Source organism: Caenorhabditis briggsae (assembly GCF_000004555.2).
Source record: "Caenorhabditis briggsae complete genome, chrX, whole genome shotgun sequence".
Classification (NCBI taxonomy): domain Eukaryota; kingdom Metazoa; phylum Nematoda; class Chromadorea; order Rhabditida; family Rhabditidae; genus Caenorhabditis; species Caenorhabditis briggsae.
In genome coordinates this window covers 1,733,144-1,750,131 of record NC_013491.2, presented here as the reverse complement: position 1 = coordinate 1,750,131, position 16,988 = coordinate 1,733,144, and the positions used below count along the sequence as shown (strand labels likewise).

At 38.8% G+C, this 16,988-nt stretch overlaps 3 protein-coding genes across 3 annotated transcripts; 1 reads left to right on the top strand and 2 right to left on the bottom strand.

Moving 5' to 3' along the window:
- Positions 1 to 6,092: 6,092 nt before the first annotated feature.
- CBG16203 lies at positions 6,093 to 6,314 on the top strand (the record flags this gene model as incomplete). The annotated part of the gene is made up of 1 exon (XM_002643478.1): positions 6,093 to 6,314. The coding sequence occupies one exon, from the start codon at positions 6,093 to 6,095 to the stop codon at positions 6,312 to 6,314; it is 222 nt and encodes a 73-aa protein (XP_002643524.1).
- A 975-nt stretch (positions 6,315 to 7,289) lies between these two features.
- On the bottom strand, positions 7,290 to 9,438 carry CBG16204 (the record flags this gene model as incomplete). The annotated part of the gene is made up of 12 exons (XM_045238849.1): positions 7,290 to 7,433; positions 7,516 to 7,614; positions 7,663 to 7,783; positions 7,834 to 8,006; positions 8,274 to 8,351; positions 8,411 to 8,492; positions 8,554 to 8,716; positions 8,767 to 8,838; positions 8,887 to 9,062; positions 9,112 to 9,221; positions 9,270 to 9,323; positions 9,379 to 9,438. The coding sequence occupies 12 exons, from the start codon at positions 9,436 to 9,438 to the stop codon at positions 7,290 to 7,292; spliced, it is 1,332 nt and encodes a 443-aa protein (XP_045095897.1).
- A 2,806-nt stretch (positions 9,439 to 12,244) lies between these two features.
- On the bottom strand, positions 12,245 to 14,539 carry CBG16205 (the record flags this gene model as incomplete). The annotated part of the gene is made up of 4 exons (XM_002643480.2): positions 12,245 to 12,421; positions 12,470 to 12,902; positions 13,239 to 13,955; positions 14,517 to 14,539. The coding sequence occupies 4 exons, from the start codon at positions 14,537 to 14,539 to the stop codon at positions 12,245 to 12,247; spliced, it is 1,350 nt and encodes a 449-aa protein (XP_002643526.2).
- Between the last annotated feature and the right edge of the window lie 2,449 nt (positions 14,540 to 16,988).

Here is a 16,988-nt window from a genome sequence, read left to right as displayed (position 1 = left end):
TTGATATTACGATAAACATTTTGTAAATTGGACAGTTTTGGATAATTTCCACCGTAAATGAGATATTATGGCTCTAAGTTAACGGTTTTGGGGCAGGAGAGCGTTTACGGTAACTGAAGTAAAACTGAACCTCATCGCAATCTTGTTTGTTTTAGAGTTACACTTTCACCCATCAAAACTGAACTTGAATCCACCCCATCCCTACACATTCTCATGCTTATTCCACTTATTCTGGCAAAACCAATTAAAAAGAGTATAGCGTTTTCATCGTCATCCTACCTCATCTCGCTCTCTTCAACATTACGCTAAAACCTATTCATTTCGAAACAAGGAAACTGAAGAAAACTTGCAGGGTCAGCAAAAAAGGGTTTTCGCTTACATTTAGTTTCGTTCGTCGGCTTTCAAAAAGATGACCATAATTCGATGTGATCACAAGGAAAACTATTATATTCACAGACAAACAGAGACGTGTTATTTGATCGAATAGGCAAAGTTAAGCAAAAGTGTTCTTGGAAAATAGGTGTGGCGACTTTTTGAATACATTGCCTGACCGAAAAAAGAAGAGGAAAAATACAAATGGTTTTATACGGCTTCTGCCCGCACATTGTACAAAACGCAAGCAACAGCTGATGCGCGGCTCACTGTAACAGTGGCACTTCAAATAGAAATAAGGGGCAGATATCTACAAGATGGCTGGCACAAACGGCCAGCTGGTCTTGTGCGGTAAGATGATGTTGTACATCATGGTGTGTGTACACCCAAATAATTAGACCAAAAAGGTTCTTGAGAGCATCCTCTCAGAGTTAATGCGGGGCTCCGAAAGACAGGGATTTAAGAATTGGGAAGTCTATAGTGTCAATTAGTTACCACGCATATGGAACATGGGGATTTGTGCAAAGTGTGGGGTCTAGAAACAGGGCTGAGCAGTTAGGACAACAGGCTGTTACCAACATATGTACAAACAAAAAAAATATATTTGTAAAAGGATAGGATTAGATTCCTTGCTATTAAACTACAGAGGAACACTTGAAGAAGAGAAAAAAATTAGAAAGACTGGGATTGGGTATAATCATGAAAACCTCTCTAAAAATCTAGGTACAGTAATCCAAAATATTAACGAAGTTTGAATGCTGAAGCCAGTGTGCACTGTGTTACTAAAAATCACAATTTGGAAAATATGGATCTCCTGACTTTCTCTATTTGTATCCTTCTACTCTTGGCTACAGTATGCCGGACCCAGAGGACAAAACAAAAATGATAGCAAAACTTCAAGAAATCTCAAACCTAGTTCAAGCGGGCTTCGTATCTTCACCTAATAGCCTGAAAGCACAATAAATACAGTAATCCTAACAAATAGCTGAAAAAAAGTTACATTTTTCAAACTACCGCACAACAAATATTCTATAATACCTAAATTGAGTACAAAACGGATGACCAAAATGGTTTCGGTGCGAAATTTCCCACCTGTGTTATCACTCAGCCTCCGGCAAGAGTGCGTCTTCACAGATCTACCGGCTTGGAGCAAACATTATTTCGAGCAATGTGATAAGTGGCTCCGCGTATAGATTTCGGCAGTCTTTCACACTGTCTCAGAGCCAAAGAAAGAGCCCTCTCCATAATTGTTGTTCAATAGTCCATAAGAAGGAAACGATAGGAAACGAATATCGCTTCTCATTTTCATATGGGTCGAAAGTCGTTTGCAGCTGCCGTTGAGGTTCCTTTTATGTTTCTTGATCAAGTGGTTTAGGATGAAAAGGGAGCAAGAATGATGTCTTCATTGTTGTATGGACAGGCTTTTATACCAGGAATTTTAAACGGATGATGGGATAGATTGATAAGAAAAATCGCAGTTTGCAAGATTGTGGAAAACAGTAGCCCAATACAGAAAATAGGAAATAAACAGAAGCAACAAAACAATGGGTTTGTGCAAAATGTTTTTCTGATCAGTAGGAAACCAGGGAGATTGCAGAAAACCCAACACGTTATCCAATCTGTTCCGTAATACAGCCACACGACTTTATCAATTAATGAGGTCCATGGGAACCTCTCAGTTATCACCTGTTCATTTATTTACCTGACCTCCCATAAACAACACGTTCCTTGGAGGTGTTGGAGAGGGAAAACAAGGCGAAGGAGGTGGCGAACAAGGTAATTAATCAAGGTTTAATGGCTATGGGAAACTAAAGATAGAGTAAGGATGAGAGGAGGGCACACGAAATACGAGCCGAAAATCACCCCTAAAAATATATGAAAACGGAACAACGGGGAGAGGTGAGATGGAACATGAAGAGAAACAAAATGAACACAAGAATATGACCCATGATTAGAGGGTTCGGGGGTATTTTCGGCAAGAAAGGTCCACAAAAAGATTCCCGTTGGGGATAAACATAAGGTGAAAGGAGAGGTTTTCGTAAGGAAGGGATTAGATCCAATCAAGGGACCATTGAAATAACAAATCCGCGTGGTGGTTTACCGACAACAAGAAAATCACTAGAAAAAATGACGAGATCCGACCTCACAAGCATATTTAATTGTCGTTCTACAACAAAAGCTGTATGTGTGGATTACGGTTAAATCACGGCCAATTTAAAATGAAATTTCGAGAAAAACGGGAGGAGAGAGATCCATGTGTCGACACCGACACATTCACTCTTCTTTGATTTCGTTTTTTTGTGCCCTCGTTTTGCCTGTCTGTCAAACTGACAATTCGAATAAACGGGTGTGGAACGATGATTTCAAGGGGCGCAAGAAAGAAGACGATAGTTTATTTAGAAAACGAATAGAACACTATAGAATTCAAAAGATAGCATTATTAGCCCTTTTAGAGTGCCAAAAAAAAATCCAGAGGTTTTCCGGAAGCTACTACAGTAAATGATACAAATGTTATGTTAACATTGCGGATTAGATCGTGGAACGTTTGCATAGTCATTAGTTGGTGCGCGATAGGCGTAAGACACTCACTAGTGTTGCCATTTGTTAATCTGTCACCTTTGTTTGTGTGGCATTCCACAGGAAACTGGTAAATGGTATTTTCATACTTGCAAACGGGCCCTGTCATAGTTTTTTTAAGATCAATATTTTTTGATCAACTACATCACATCACATATCATAGAATTCGACGAGCACTACAACATAATACTATATGGGACACTGTATCATGCCTGTGAACAAAGTTACAAGTCAAAAAGCCTTAAATCCGGGCCGGGCCGGGTCCTGGCGGTTTTTTCGGCTGGCTTGTAACTTTGTTCACAGACGTGATACAATGTCCCATAAAGTGTCATTTCGTAGTATTTTGTAGTGCTCATCGAGTTCTATCATATCTAATTTAGTTGGTCAAAAATATTCATTCCAGGGCATGTTTTGGGCCAGTTTGGGCGATTTTTCCAGTTTTTTCTTAAAGTAAAAAATGTTTGATCTAGATTTCTAGCTCTCACAAAACAAAGCATTTGTTTCATTGACCGACAAAGTTATCAAGTCGATTCAACATCAGAAAAATATCTTAATCTACAAATTTCACCTCAGCTTTTTTGGTTTTTAATTTTTTTACAGTGAGTTTTAACTCTTGCTTTTGGCAGCTCTATGACTTTGAAAATACAGTTATCCTATTTAACGTGGTTGAAGTAATATTTTAAGATAGTTCAATTTAAGTAATTTAGAACAAGTGAAACCGATAAATTGGCCTCCCCGTCTGAGAAAAACAGAATGGGAAAAAGAGTTCAACTGAAGAGGAGCAAGGACATTAATGCATACGAAATGCATCCGGAAAATGGAGATGCCACCACTTGTTTCCATTCAACTTCTTCTCGTCCACTTCTTCAGGATGGGATTGTTGCAAACAGGAGGAGAAGGACACCAACACCCGAAGACGACGGCGACAATAATTTACTATTCTTATGCACTTGTGAATGAAGCGCAATCCATCCGGGACAATAGGACTGAGAAACACACCGTATCGGTGTAGTCGTTGTCTTGAAACAGAAAACCGAGGATTTCTAAAAGAGAGAGGAGGAAAATTGGGATGTAGGTCGGTCAATTAACAAGCGAGCGCTAAATTTTGCGGGTTCCCAGATTGACAAAAAGTGGGGATTTCGGTGGAGAAATGGACGTCTGGGAGCGTGAGCGTATTCTCTTCCAGCAACAGAAATTGTTCGGAAGTCATTTTTCTTCTATTTCATGGATTATCTACACCCTCCCCATGACAAAAAAAAGAGGAAAAAAAATGAAAAACGATTGGAAGATCGATAAATATCTCATAGATTTTTTCCGATATTTTTGAGCAGCAATGTTTGAAATATTACTACGATCAGATTTTCATACTTCTTTTTTGTGTTTTTGCTCGAGAAGAAATATAAAATATGAAGAGTGATGAGATATTGAAAAGAAGATTTATGATAAAGGGAAATCTTTGACTACCTGGTGAAAAGCTCAAAAACCTAGTGGAGCCAAAGGAAAGGTAGGTGTCTAAGCAAAACTCGTCAGAGGAAAGTCATAAATCTTCCAGTACAAAAAGAACATCAAGCTTTGATTGACATTTATGGTTATTCTTTTCTTGACATTCGTTTTTCAAGTATAAATATGTTCAAAGGTGATGGGACACCCGAATATTGTTATCTCCAATTTTTTGTCTCGGTTGACCTACGCGGCAATCAACCTGGCTTTCTAGACACCTTATCACTTACAGTATTTCCTCTAATAGAAGCCCATGGGCTTTTATTTTTCAACCTTTTTCTCAAGGTGTGCTTCTATGAGAGGTGGGCTTCAATTAAAGAGTGGGCTTCTACTTCGCAATGATTCATTTTCAAAAAAAAAGTTAATTCAAAAATTCAGAAATTTGTCAATTCGGAAGTATGGAAGAAATCTGGAACTCGGTGTTCTGAAAAATTCGAAATTCTCATTCTGCAATTCTAAATCCCAATAAACCGAGTTTATGATTTTCTGAGGTTCCAGGATCTCAGAATTTATAATTCAGGAATTCTGAAAATCCGGAAAATATAAAAATCTAAAAACCTGAATTTCCGAAATGTAGAAATTAGAAAATCCAAAAATTGAGAAATTGTCAAGTTCCCAGAATTCTAAAATTTTGAATTACCGTATTTTGTCTAATAGAAGCCCATGGGCTTCTCTTTTTCGAAGCACCTCGCGCATGTGGGCTCCTATTAGAGGTGGGCTTCAATTAGAGTAAACAAGGTACGTGAGTTTAATAAAAAAAACGTGAGTTTAATAATAGCACTCCGCCCTTCACTTTTATGAATTCTGAAAAAAAACTGATAATGATAGGAAAATTATGGGAAGGCTATTTGATGAAGAATACAACATGACGCCTAGTTACAAGTTTCGGTACTTTCCGGGAAGAACGGTCCCTAAACCGTACCGCCGGTCCCATCAACGGACCGCCGGTTCCATCATTGGACCACTAGTCACATGAATTGCGACAACGGTCCCATTGCTCCGATAACGGTCCCAATGTCCCGAGAACGGTCCCAATGTTATAATTATTTTGTTGGAAATTGGTAAAATAGCTTTGAAATACAATTTTTGATATCTTTGAGAAGGTTTCTGCATTATGAAAGTGAGATTTCGAACAATCGTGTTAATTCTGTTTTGTTTTTGAAAATTCAGTGTTGCCCGGTATCAATTTTTCTCATTTTTCCTGTTATCAACTTATTCAGATTTAAGGGCGACACGGTATCGTTATGTGGAAAAGTGTAGAAACGCAAGGCCTGCAAATTGATAAGGAACAGATTGGAAGTTGAAATTAAGAATGAAATAGGTTCATTTTTTTCTCATATATCCTCATTTTTCCAAATTCAAGCTTCATATTTCTACCAATTTTCGCTCTTCCAAGATTCCAATGTCTTCAGATTCACCTTTTTTCCTTCAAGTCGATACTCGTATGTCTGTGTGTTTGGGTAGTGTCTGTCCGCGCATTTGTCGCCGTATCTGCATTTGCTCGTGTTGGTGTTTACGGGCAAGAGACTAAGAGAGGGGACACACTTCTAGCTCAAATTTTTCGCTAACGAATATTCGAAATGATCTGAGGACGAACAAGAGAAAACTCCGAAAAAAAATAACTGCCCGTCCGACTTCACAAGATGACGGAGCAGGAAAACGAGCCGTTTCAAGAGTTGCAAGCAGTCGTCGAGATGAGTGTCATATGCCTTATTGAAGGAATTGCCGATGTACTTGGTATCGATAAAGACGCATTCACTGTCAAGAAGCTGTGCAGTTTAATGCGAGACTACCAAATCAGCGTGACAAGACAGATTCCTGAAGCACCGGATATCAACAAACTCAACGTTTACGATAACACGTAGGAAGAGGAATGACAGGAATGGAGTCCAAAGTCATTCATCACGATGTTAATTTGAAAGATTTTCTGGCCTTTTACGAGATGTCGAAAGCTGTATCAGTCGAAGGTGAGTACTTTATTTTCAACATAGCTTCAAGTGATGGAAATTTCTTTCTTTTATCATTTTCCTTTCCGAAAATCTCACTTTATGTCGTGAAGCAAAACAAAATCCAATCATACATGTCAGCTCTTCGCAAAATCAAAGCAAGCCCAGAGCAAGCGGAAAATGAAATCGCCATATTGCAAAAAGAGTTGAAGAGTTGCTAATTGCCGATGCCACGTGGCCACTCTGTTCATCCGAAAGCAACAGTGATCGCTTCAGGAACCATCGACATCAATCCGGAAAATCAGAGCTATAAACGTCTAGTTGAGGTATGCTTTAACAGACTGCTATTATCTTTTTTAGTTTTCCACCTTTTTTAAACCAGAATCCAAACAATAAATTTTGTACGATCCGACCATAACTCTCACATCAACTTTTCGAGTCTTGTTTCCAATTTTTTTTTGTTTTTTGCAGCACATTTCTTTTTATCACATTTCGACAAATTTTATTTTTCTCTAAATCAATGGTTTACAAAAAACTAAGTTTGATATCAAGTCTTTTAGTTAAATAATGTCTCTGAAGATACCTTAAACACTTTAATAGAACGCTACCCGAGTCGTCAAATTCGAGCCCATTTATCTCATGTTCTGTGAGAGATATCAAAAAGTGGTAAACTAGTAAAATGTTGCTGATATCATGATGAACATTTTACGAGTTGAAAACTTTTGTATATCATTCAAAAGAAGTGAGATATATAAGCTCAAAGTGAACGGTCCGGGTAGCGTTCTATTATAGTGTTAACGGTATATTTAGATCATAGCAATGTATGTTCGAGAAATTGATTGAGGATGTACCACGTTTGAGAAAATGAATACCATAATGTTTTGTCTTGAAAAATTAACTAGAACTGATTTGCGGCCTTTCGATGATTCCACGATCCACTTCTTCGCTTGCGGCATGTACACCACCTTTGTTCCGAACGGTCATCTCTATAACTCCATGCATTCCATCATTGGTGTTAGTTTCTGCAGTGTTTTGAGCCTAAAATTTTATTTTCATATTTTATTTTATTTTTTCATATTTTTCAATATTCCCCTTGGCCAGTTTTCAGTAAAAAACATACATATGCGGTTTGTGGATCAAATCCAGTGTCAACATCAACCTGTGTAGTTCTGATATGGAATGGAAAATTCTGATTGTTATCAGACGGACGTGACAAATACTGAAAAACAAAAAAAACGCGTATATCAAAAATCTGAAAACCGCCTACCAGGAAAACAATATATCCGTAGAAGGTGACGCAATTTTCCACAATGTTCACCACTTCCGCTCGCACCCAGTTGTTGAGAAAGAAGTTCGCGACGATTACAAAGATCGGTGGGGCCCAGAACCTGACAACATGAATAATATAAAAATACCCAAAATGTTTACTAGAACTCACCATGGTGTCATCAATAATGCGAAACTAGTGAAAAATGCCGCTTTTGTTGGAGAGTCATTTTTGGATAACTGGCAGGCTATCACAAAGAAGACCCACGCGGTGAGACGCCAGAGAGCTAACAAGTATCCTGGTAGGGATTCGGATTTCGCAAATACCATAGCTGGATCAAAGTACTGGAAAACCGAAGTTGTGGTAAACTAACTTTTTTCAAGCTAAATGTAATTTTTATGTGTGTTTGAAAACTTTGAAATGAGTTTTTCGTGAAATTTTACAGAACCTGTGTTGTCTATTTTTCCAAACCAAAGTTTTTGGTTTTCAGAAATGACAACCCTAACCGATTATTAGAAAACGAACAACACCAATTAATTTCCCCTACCCCAGTCAACAATTAGACTAACTTTTCAGCTGGCATTTACTTTAAAAAATGGTTGCAAACATACCTTAATTTCCCAGAACTGCATTGCTAGGTACGATAAGATGAATACAAAGAACATAATAACCAGGAAGAATTTGTCGAACTGAGAAAAACAAAGGAAAAATCAATTGGCCCCTTAAATAGAGAATCAAAATCAATTACCGTAGTCAATCGCATCTTGGTGACGTTCAATCCACGCGCAAGTACAAGACACATGTACATAAAAAGCATGTCAGCCAGCGCGCTGCAAACAGAACCAATTAACCAGATCGTTATCATAAATACCCATTCTTCCCACTCCTCACCGTATAAACTCCCCGAACGCGAGTATAATCGGTAGTCCGATTCCGTCCATTGCGTAAATGACATAGTTGGTGACCAAGAAAGCTAATCCAATTGTGTTCCCGATTATGGAATGAGCGCACATGCGATAAATGTTGTGATATAGACGACGGGTGGATAGGCTTTCTAAGGAATGGGAATTATTTTTCTTTTCAAATGAAAATTTGGAAACTCACTTCCTATAAACATCACAATAACAATCAAAATCATTTGTAGAGCAAAGAAGAAGGTATCAGATGGTAGGATTACTGTAACAAGTTGTCATTCTGAAACATTTCACTGAAGATCAGCCTTACGCCATTCGTCAATAGAAAATTGATATTTCAGAATCTCTGAAGGCAATCCGTTTGTCATCGTAAGCGCAAACTCAGCATATATTCCAATTGATTCATTATTGTACATCCTTCGTTCCTCATCTTCATTTGGGTCACAATTCGCAAGAGCTAAGAACCACCAGCGACTTCTTGCAGATCTAGAAAAACAATTAGAAAGTAAATACATTTTAAAATTGATTCGCAAACCGGAAAATGCGAGTTCCGGAGCACGAGATCCAATTCTCTTTCAACGCATCCTGCACTATCACACATCGCCCATTTCCGACGCTATCTGGGACATATGGGTTGAGGAAAATCTGAAAATTCACATTGCTTTTTCAGTCTAGTAGTGCAAAAGATCTCACAATCTGATGGTTATCCGAGTGGTTGGTCAAAAGTGTCACGCGATCCTCACATGTCTAAAAATTTAAAATTTCTCTTTTGAAGGTTTCCCTCAAAAGAATCCCTTCTCACCGACAATTCACGCCATGCTCGCGGCCACTGCTCGTCGGAATCAAAATATAATAAAAGCATTTGTGTGGGGTAGAACTGGAAAAAAGAAAAAGAGGTGACGTGTCTGATAAGACTCTGATATAATTATTATTACCAAAGGATATTTGAAAGTGTATTCCAGCGCGCCAGTCTCGGATTGAAAGCAAAACCGGTCCAAATAAACGAAATCCTGGAAATAATATAATGAGTAGAATTCGAACTACAAAAAATCCAATTATCAAACTCACCCTTTTTGAACTCAAGATCCCTTGCGCTTTCTTGCCGTGCACGTTGTTATTCTGTTGATAGAAGAAAAGTGAAAATATAAATAGAACTGAACTCCTCCCATGCATAATTCCCCAATTAAGGAAATGAACCGAACATTCGATTTCCTAATAAGCGGAAATGAGAAAAAAAACGAACGTCAGAAAGGGAAGCTGCTGAAAAAACAGTGGTATTTTTTTGTTGGGTGAAGAAGAAGACATAGAAAAAAATAGGCTGGAAAAAGAAAACTAGAAGGTGTTGATATGAGTGTTATGAAAAATGGAAAAGAAAATACTGCCGAATAGCCAACTGGTTGTGCTCCAACCACAGGCTTCCTTCTCTTTCTCGTTTTCATCGATTCGGAGCGTGTTTGGTTGAAGCCAAAGAGAAGTAGAGCAATATGCAATTTTCGACCAAAAGAAGGAAAAATAAGTTGCTAAGCGACACGAAGTAGATGGGGGACTTGGACGAGCGTGAGAACGAAACGTGAAAGGATTCGCTTCACTAGCTTGCTCGCTTTCCGTCATCATCATCACTTTGCAAAACGGAAATTTTGATTTTTTTTTTCTCAAATACAGTTCTCATCCAAAGCTTTTAAATTTTATGACAACGTGCACTTGTGAAATTTAGCGAAATAAACTCAAAATAACTCAAGCAGTATGCCAGTTTCAAATGAAAAATAAGTCTTGAATCGAAATCTGAAATCTTGTGTTCAACAATTCAAAAAATAGATAAAATGAAATCAAATTATAAAACGAACCGAAAATTCCAGAACCCGGAACTGGCGAATTGTTATTCATAACAAAAAAAAATTCTGTCTTTTCTTTTTCCCAAAAGTCACATGAGCTGAAAAAAATTGTAGTCTGATATTCAACCAAGTTTCTGAGTAAATTGATCAATTTCTTATGATAATTGTATCCTTCTGATCCAAACTGATTGTATTCTTTTGATCCATTATCTAATAACTTCCTGTTTTTCAAATTGTGACTCAGAACTTATCCAAAAGTCAAAAAAAGATAGGGCTGAAAATTAGAGGTTCATATGGTTGATGGATTACTGTACATGCTATAATAAGGCGCCAAACGGAACTCGGTGGATTACTGTAACCTGCTCTGCTCTAATAAAGCGCCACGTTGACATGATGTATCTCAGTTTCTATCAAAGACATCTAAATTTTGCATTTTACGCTGAACATTTTTATTTCAATTTTCTGATTTCTGATATCGCTCGTAGAAATCTAGATAGTTGTTTTACGGTGTGTGGCACTTTTGCTAAAGCCTGAAATTCAAATTTTGACAAATATTTCTGCTGAAAATTCAACTTTTTTTTTTTGACTAATTTTATCCAAGCAATTACAAAAAGAAAAAAGAAAAACCAACAGATGATTACTTAAGGAAATCACAAACATTGGAGCACAGAAGCAAAAAGGAACACTAAATGATAAGCGAGCAAACGTTTTTTTGTGTGGTGGAAAAAGGATACTGTAGAAAAAAGATTATCAGAAATGATTAAGACTGATGCTTTGCGACGTGGCAGCGGATAGAAACTGTTGGATGGCTGCGATGACACCTGAAAATGGAAAAGATTAAAAATTGAAAAAAAAATACAGATTTGGTTAAAAATAGCTTAGTATTTTTTTGGCCTTTACTCACCCATTTTGGCACTATTGGCCTTGAGCAAAAATTTCTATCCACAGCTATCATGTCGCATTTCGCAATATATTGGAGATAAGGTGGGAAGAATAGATTATGAGAGGAGAATAGGTTAAGAGACAGCACAGCTGACATTGATCATTAAAACGGGTATCAGGAAATCGGGAAAAATGGGGAAGAGGGATGATTGGAAAAGAGAAACCAAGATTTTTGTTGTTGTTGTTTTTTTTTAAATTTTTTTAAAAGTTTCTCTCCCCGGATCACTTGGGGAATTAGGGAAAAAGGACACAAATAATACTGGGTTGGTAGTGACAGGTGACAAAAATACTGAGATTTTGAGGAGAAAGAGGGGGAAGAATCTAACTAGATAGGAAAAGAGATTTTCATTGGGAAACAGAGAAGAGAATGGAAGTGACTAAATTGGTGTGCTGATTTCAGCATGAACTGGGTAAAGCCTTAACCAAAGACTGGGATGAGAAGAGACTGAAATTTCAGATGAACGGGTGAGTGCTGAAATTCAGTCAGGATACTTTCAAAGAAACTGAAAAATGACAAGAGATCTCCGAAAAAGGGGGTAGTGGGATGAGAGAGAATTGTCATTTTCATGACCTGGTTACTCAATTTTAGGGAAAAAAGAGAAATGAAAACGAGTAAAGGGGAAGGCAACTAAAAAATGTTTTTTTTTGCGAAATATTTTTTGAATATTTTTGTTTCAAATAAACTACCAGAGTCGCTTTTCATGGGGACGGAAGCACGGGGGTATGCTATGAGAGCGCAAGCGCTGACTGAAAAAAGATGGTAAATGAGATGCGAAACCGTCGACCACAAACTAGAAGCAGAAGAAGGATAGACGGGGAAAAACAAATGAGAAGTGAAAGAGAAGAAGGAGAAGCTCGGTGGATAAAAATGAAAAAGAAAAAAAAGGAAGGTGGTTAATTGACTACAGAGGGGATTCTGACGCGAGCGTCGAACATGGCGAGAGTGCTGCGACGGACGTAGGAGTGACCTTGGAAGCGTTCGGCATCTTCAATATCTTGGCTGATGTTTCGGAAGAGCTTCTCCATTTCTTCATGGTCCACAAACACTTTTCCGAGTTTGTTCTCAATAATCTGAAAAGCTTATTTATAGTTACTTATTTTCTTGACCACAAATCATACCTGTTTCTGTTCTACAGTTATCTCCGACAATGGAAACTCTTGAATGTCAAAATCGAGATCGATGACGCCATTCTTCATATAATCCTTACGACGGAGATAGATCTTCTTGCGGTCCATGAGGTCGTTGTACTCCTTGCTGCGACGCAACACTCCTTCTTTGGTTTCACGGAAGAACATGGCTGGAACCGAAGCGGCAATTGAGAAGTCTTCGTGTTTCTCCTCGCAACACGACAACAAATCGATAAGTTCTGGCTTGGTGATGAAGCTGACGGTCTCGTAGTCGTAGAAAAAGATGCTTCCATCAGCCAACTCAACTGGAACAAAGCGTCCGCACATGTGTCCGGCGGTGAACATATCGGCCACTTGAGCCAACAACGAGAGCGCCATGACTTTTCCGTGGTTACGAATCCGTTCTTTGAAGACGTCGTACATTCTGGAAATTCAGTTTTTAGCATATAATTTTAGTGTGTGAACGTATTGAACCAATTCAATTAATCCACACTTCATGTATGTTCTGATGAGCCCCTGGGTCGATATGTCAGCTATTCAATCTGTCCCGCACATGCGCATTGCTCAATAATCTTTCTACTGGTTTGAATATTGGAACAAAGGGATGCGCGGGACAGAAAAATGCTTATTTCAGTTATTTTCTTGCTCCAACTGTTTGTTTCTAGACCACAATAATCGTGGGAAACCATTGCAGTTGCCTTGGCAAGAAAATTGAAGTTCGGCGGATCACTAGCTTCTGTTTAAACAAGGCAAGACTAACCGCTCCACTATCAGCATGACGTGTAGTTCAGAATTTGCGCCAAAAAAAGGAGCGCGTGGCTCGCTTGGTTTGACGATGTCAATTGGCTTGCTGCGTGGAATGCGAACGCCTTGAATCGAGATAATTCCAATCACCGGGTCATACTCGTTTGGAATGTCTGGATTCAATCCGCAGATTTGTGGTGTCAATGGTTTTAATGGTGGTGGCTGATGTTGGTTTACATAAGCTGGGAATTCACGGCTGATCGAGATACGCTCGGCCTCCAAAGACTCATCCTCGCTGGAACTCCACTCGCTGTCAATTGGAGAGAATCCTGGGAGGTCTTCGTCTGGCATGAGTTTGAAATCTGGAGCAAACATGTCACGTTGTGGGATGTTCAACTCCCGGCGGCTCTTCTTTTTCTTCTTCTGATCAACCTCCTCCTTTTTCTCTACGATGTTGCTCAGCTTTTCAATATCTTCCTTTGACACAACCTCAAATGGGGATCCACAGTCATTCTCATCCGTATAGATACCGTCCTCGCGAGCTTCACAAGCCACCAACGGCGATGTTCTTGCCTCTTCCGATGTCAGCCGAACGTGGTCCGTCGTTCTATTGATGTTTCTTCCACGTTCCTCCGCTTGTTGAGATGTTGAAGCTCCGTTGTCAGAAGAGGAAAAGCCCGCTTGTCGTAGCACTCCACCGAAATTTTTCTTCGCGAAACCCGTAATGTTGTTTCTGGAAAATGTTACATTTTTGAGGTTACTGTAGTCTCAGTTCTGAAATTCTCGTTTGCTCAATCTGATCATCGTTTGACCATATAGAATTTTGAGCTCTGAGCTTAGCAAGAAAAGGGAAAGGAAGTAATTTAATATTTTGTTTATGCTATAAGAAATTGAGAACTTATTTATTTGGCTGGTTAGCTTCTATCGCCCCGATTATGCGCCAAGTGCCCACTGACTTCTCTCGCTCCTCTTACTCTCTTTCTTCCATTTCAGAAACAAAAAGTATACAAATTTGATACACATTCAAACACCAGCCGCTCATCTATTCCCTCCTGAATCCGAGGCCTCTTCTCAACGCCGGCCACTTTTAAAATGTTAGTGAGTGTGAAACGAAACAAAACGAAATGAGATGAGGAACTAAATTTAACGAGCGGAGATTACATTTCTAATTGGATATGGATGCTCCGAGGGGTATGGATGCTCCGAGGGGTGAAGTGCTACTCGGTTGACTTTTTCTTATTGCTCTCTCTCTCCGACATCGGATAGCCGTTTAGTGTTGTTTGCCAAGACTTACATTACTCCCTTGTAGTCAAGCATGGTTTGTAATCCCGTATATTGATTATCCACCAAGTTGAGGTAGTTGGATGCTTCTGAAAATGAAATATGATAAGATCTAGGCGTGTTCGTGGGATTCATAAACTGAGATTTTGAGAAATTCAAAATTTTAAGAAGTAAAAAATGAATCAAAAAAAAATATATATATGACGAAGACAAGGACGGCGAAAAGATGGAAAGTAGAAGGAGTGGGAGAAATGAAGGAAGGAAAAAAGGAAGAAGAAGAAAAGAAGGCCGACGACGTCTTCTATTCTGTGCCCAAGTGGGTTCGGAACACGCAAAGATGAAGGCCCTAGGTCGAGCGACGTGGGAGGCCGGAGGACCCCACCGAGTTATTATATTTCGTGTGTGTACAAGAAAGGCTCTTCAGACAAATTCTACTCAGAATTTCAGAATTTTATTCTTTTGTTTTCCGTCCGACGAGCTGTGTGGCTTTTGGTATTCTGGAATTTTGTGTTCTGTGAACCGATTCGGAATATATGCGGAATTGTTGATTTTGAAATACAGACGCTTTCCATAAAAATTTAAATTTAAAAAAAAAGAAATTGTTCTGGAAAAATACTACAGTACCCATTTTTCAAAATCTAGCTATTTTCAGGCTAAAATTGTCAATCTAGGCTTTCAAGAATTATAATAAATTTTTATGAGACTGTAAATTTTCAGGTCTACTAAGCCTAAAAAAGCTTTAATGTTGTGTCAATTGTTGTTCTGTTTCATTCAAAAACTCCGTTGAAAATAGGTACAATTTGAAAAATTGGCTTGTAGTTCTAACCTACTACAGTAACCCAAATCCTAAAATCCCTAGAAAAATTATTAAAGCTAAATGTCTTGGCATTGACTACGCCAATACATAGAATTGCGGGCACCCAGTGGAAAAGTAGGCGGAGTTTAAAATAAAAAGAGAAATTGAAATTGGGGGGGGGGGGGGGAGAGAGGGAAACGAGAGGTGAAGAAACACTTTCCCGTCATTATCATGACGCTCCCCGCTGGGGTTGGTGGGAAAAAAAGGCGATGGCTTAATAGGAAATTGGCTAGAAATTCGCTTGTGATAGAGAATGTGTGGAAGACGCCGCGTCAAAATGTCAAGAATGGTAGGCGCCACACACATTGCGGTTTAAAAGAAAAAGAGAGGCGGCTGTTTTGAACCGAACTGGTGGGTTTTGGTAGAAAGGCTGTGATGATGGCAAGAGAAAAATTAGGAAGATTCAAGGTGAGTGGCCTTCTTCTCTTCCACTTGTTAGGGGTTTTTTGTTGCATCTCTCCGACCACCCACACAGTTTACGTACAAAAGATGAAAATGGAACAGTTTTTTTTTCTATTGGAAAAGTAGTTGAGTTATTCTAAAATTTTAAAGATTGTTTTTGAAGAAAAAGTTTACAATTTGCTGTAAACTTACTATTTCGAGAACCAAAATGAGGCGAAATTGTAATGCCTCTTTGTTTCATGCACTACCGCCTAACGACTTGGAAAAGTGTGTGTAAATGAACTGGAATAACCGAATTCCTTGCAATTCTCGTCCGACCAACACAACTAGTGGCTCTCTTTTTCTAATCTAGAAAGGATCTGAGAAACGGAAAACGTAAACAATCACCTATACGTCCTCCCTAGAAACTCCCAGGAGAGCTACTAGTGTCAAGAAGTGTGCCCGTTTTTCATGGTTCTTGTCGGCAGGCCAATCAAAACATGTTTAGAATAGGCGTGATGCTCTCTTGAGACTCCTTCAGAGACTCCTCCGAAAGATCCCCATCATGTTGATGTGGAGCAGCGGAAAAAAATAGAATAGAAGCAGAAAAGTTGAAAGTGGACGTTTTTAAAATTTTTTTTTTGGCAAAAAAAAATCTGAACTGAACTAAAATGAAATTCGGGCTGGTACCTCCATAAAGTCTTGTTCCCTTTTTTCCTGTCGTAGTCGACAAACAAGTGACTGAATAAATAATGGAGAATCGAAGAGTAGGGGCGCGAAGAAGTAGAAGAAGACGTCGTGGGAAGGGCGAGTGAAGAAATGCAGAAGAATAAGATTCGTTGAGTGGCGCCCTCCGACGATGAGGATCGTTATATTCCTCTTCTTCTTTCGCTAGATAGCCACTATCCAACTCACTACTTCACTGTATTATATGGATCATTAGAGAGAGAGAGAAAATTGAATAAATGGTGTTGCTGTTGTTGTTATTGCTTTTTTTGGCGTAGAGGTAAAGGTAGTCAATTACTGTGGAAAAAAGAACCGATTAAAATATACGAGGCTTTAAGCGAAATAAGGAAAATTGAGTTGTAAACGTCAGAAGAAAGGAAAAAGAGGTCTGTATCCAAAAAAGGAATAAGAGGAAGAGGATGACCGAGAGAAGAGGGTCAAGTTCCCAATGGTACCACCTGCTGCCTCTTCTCAATCATGGAGAGGTGACAAAGGTCATGCCTAATTATAGGACCCGGATTT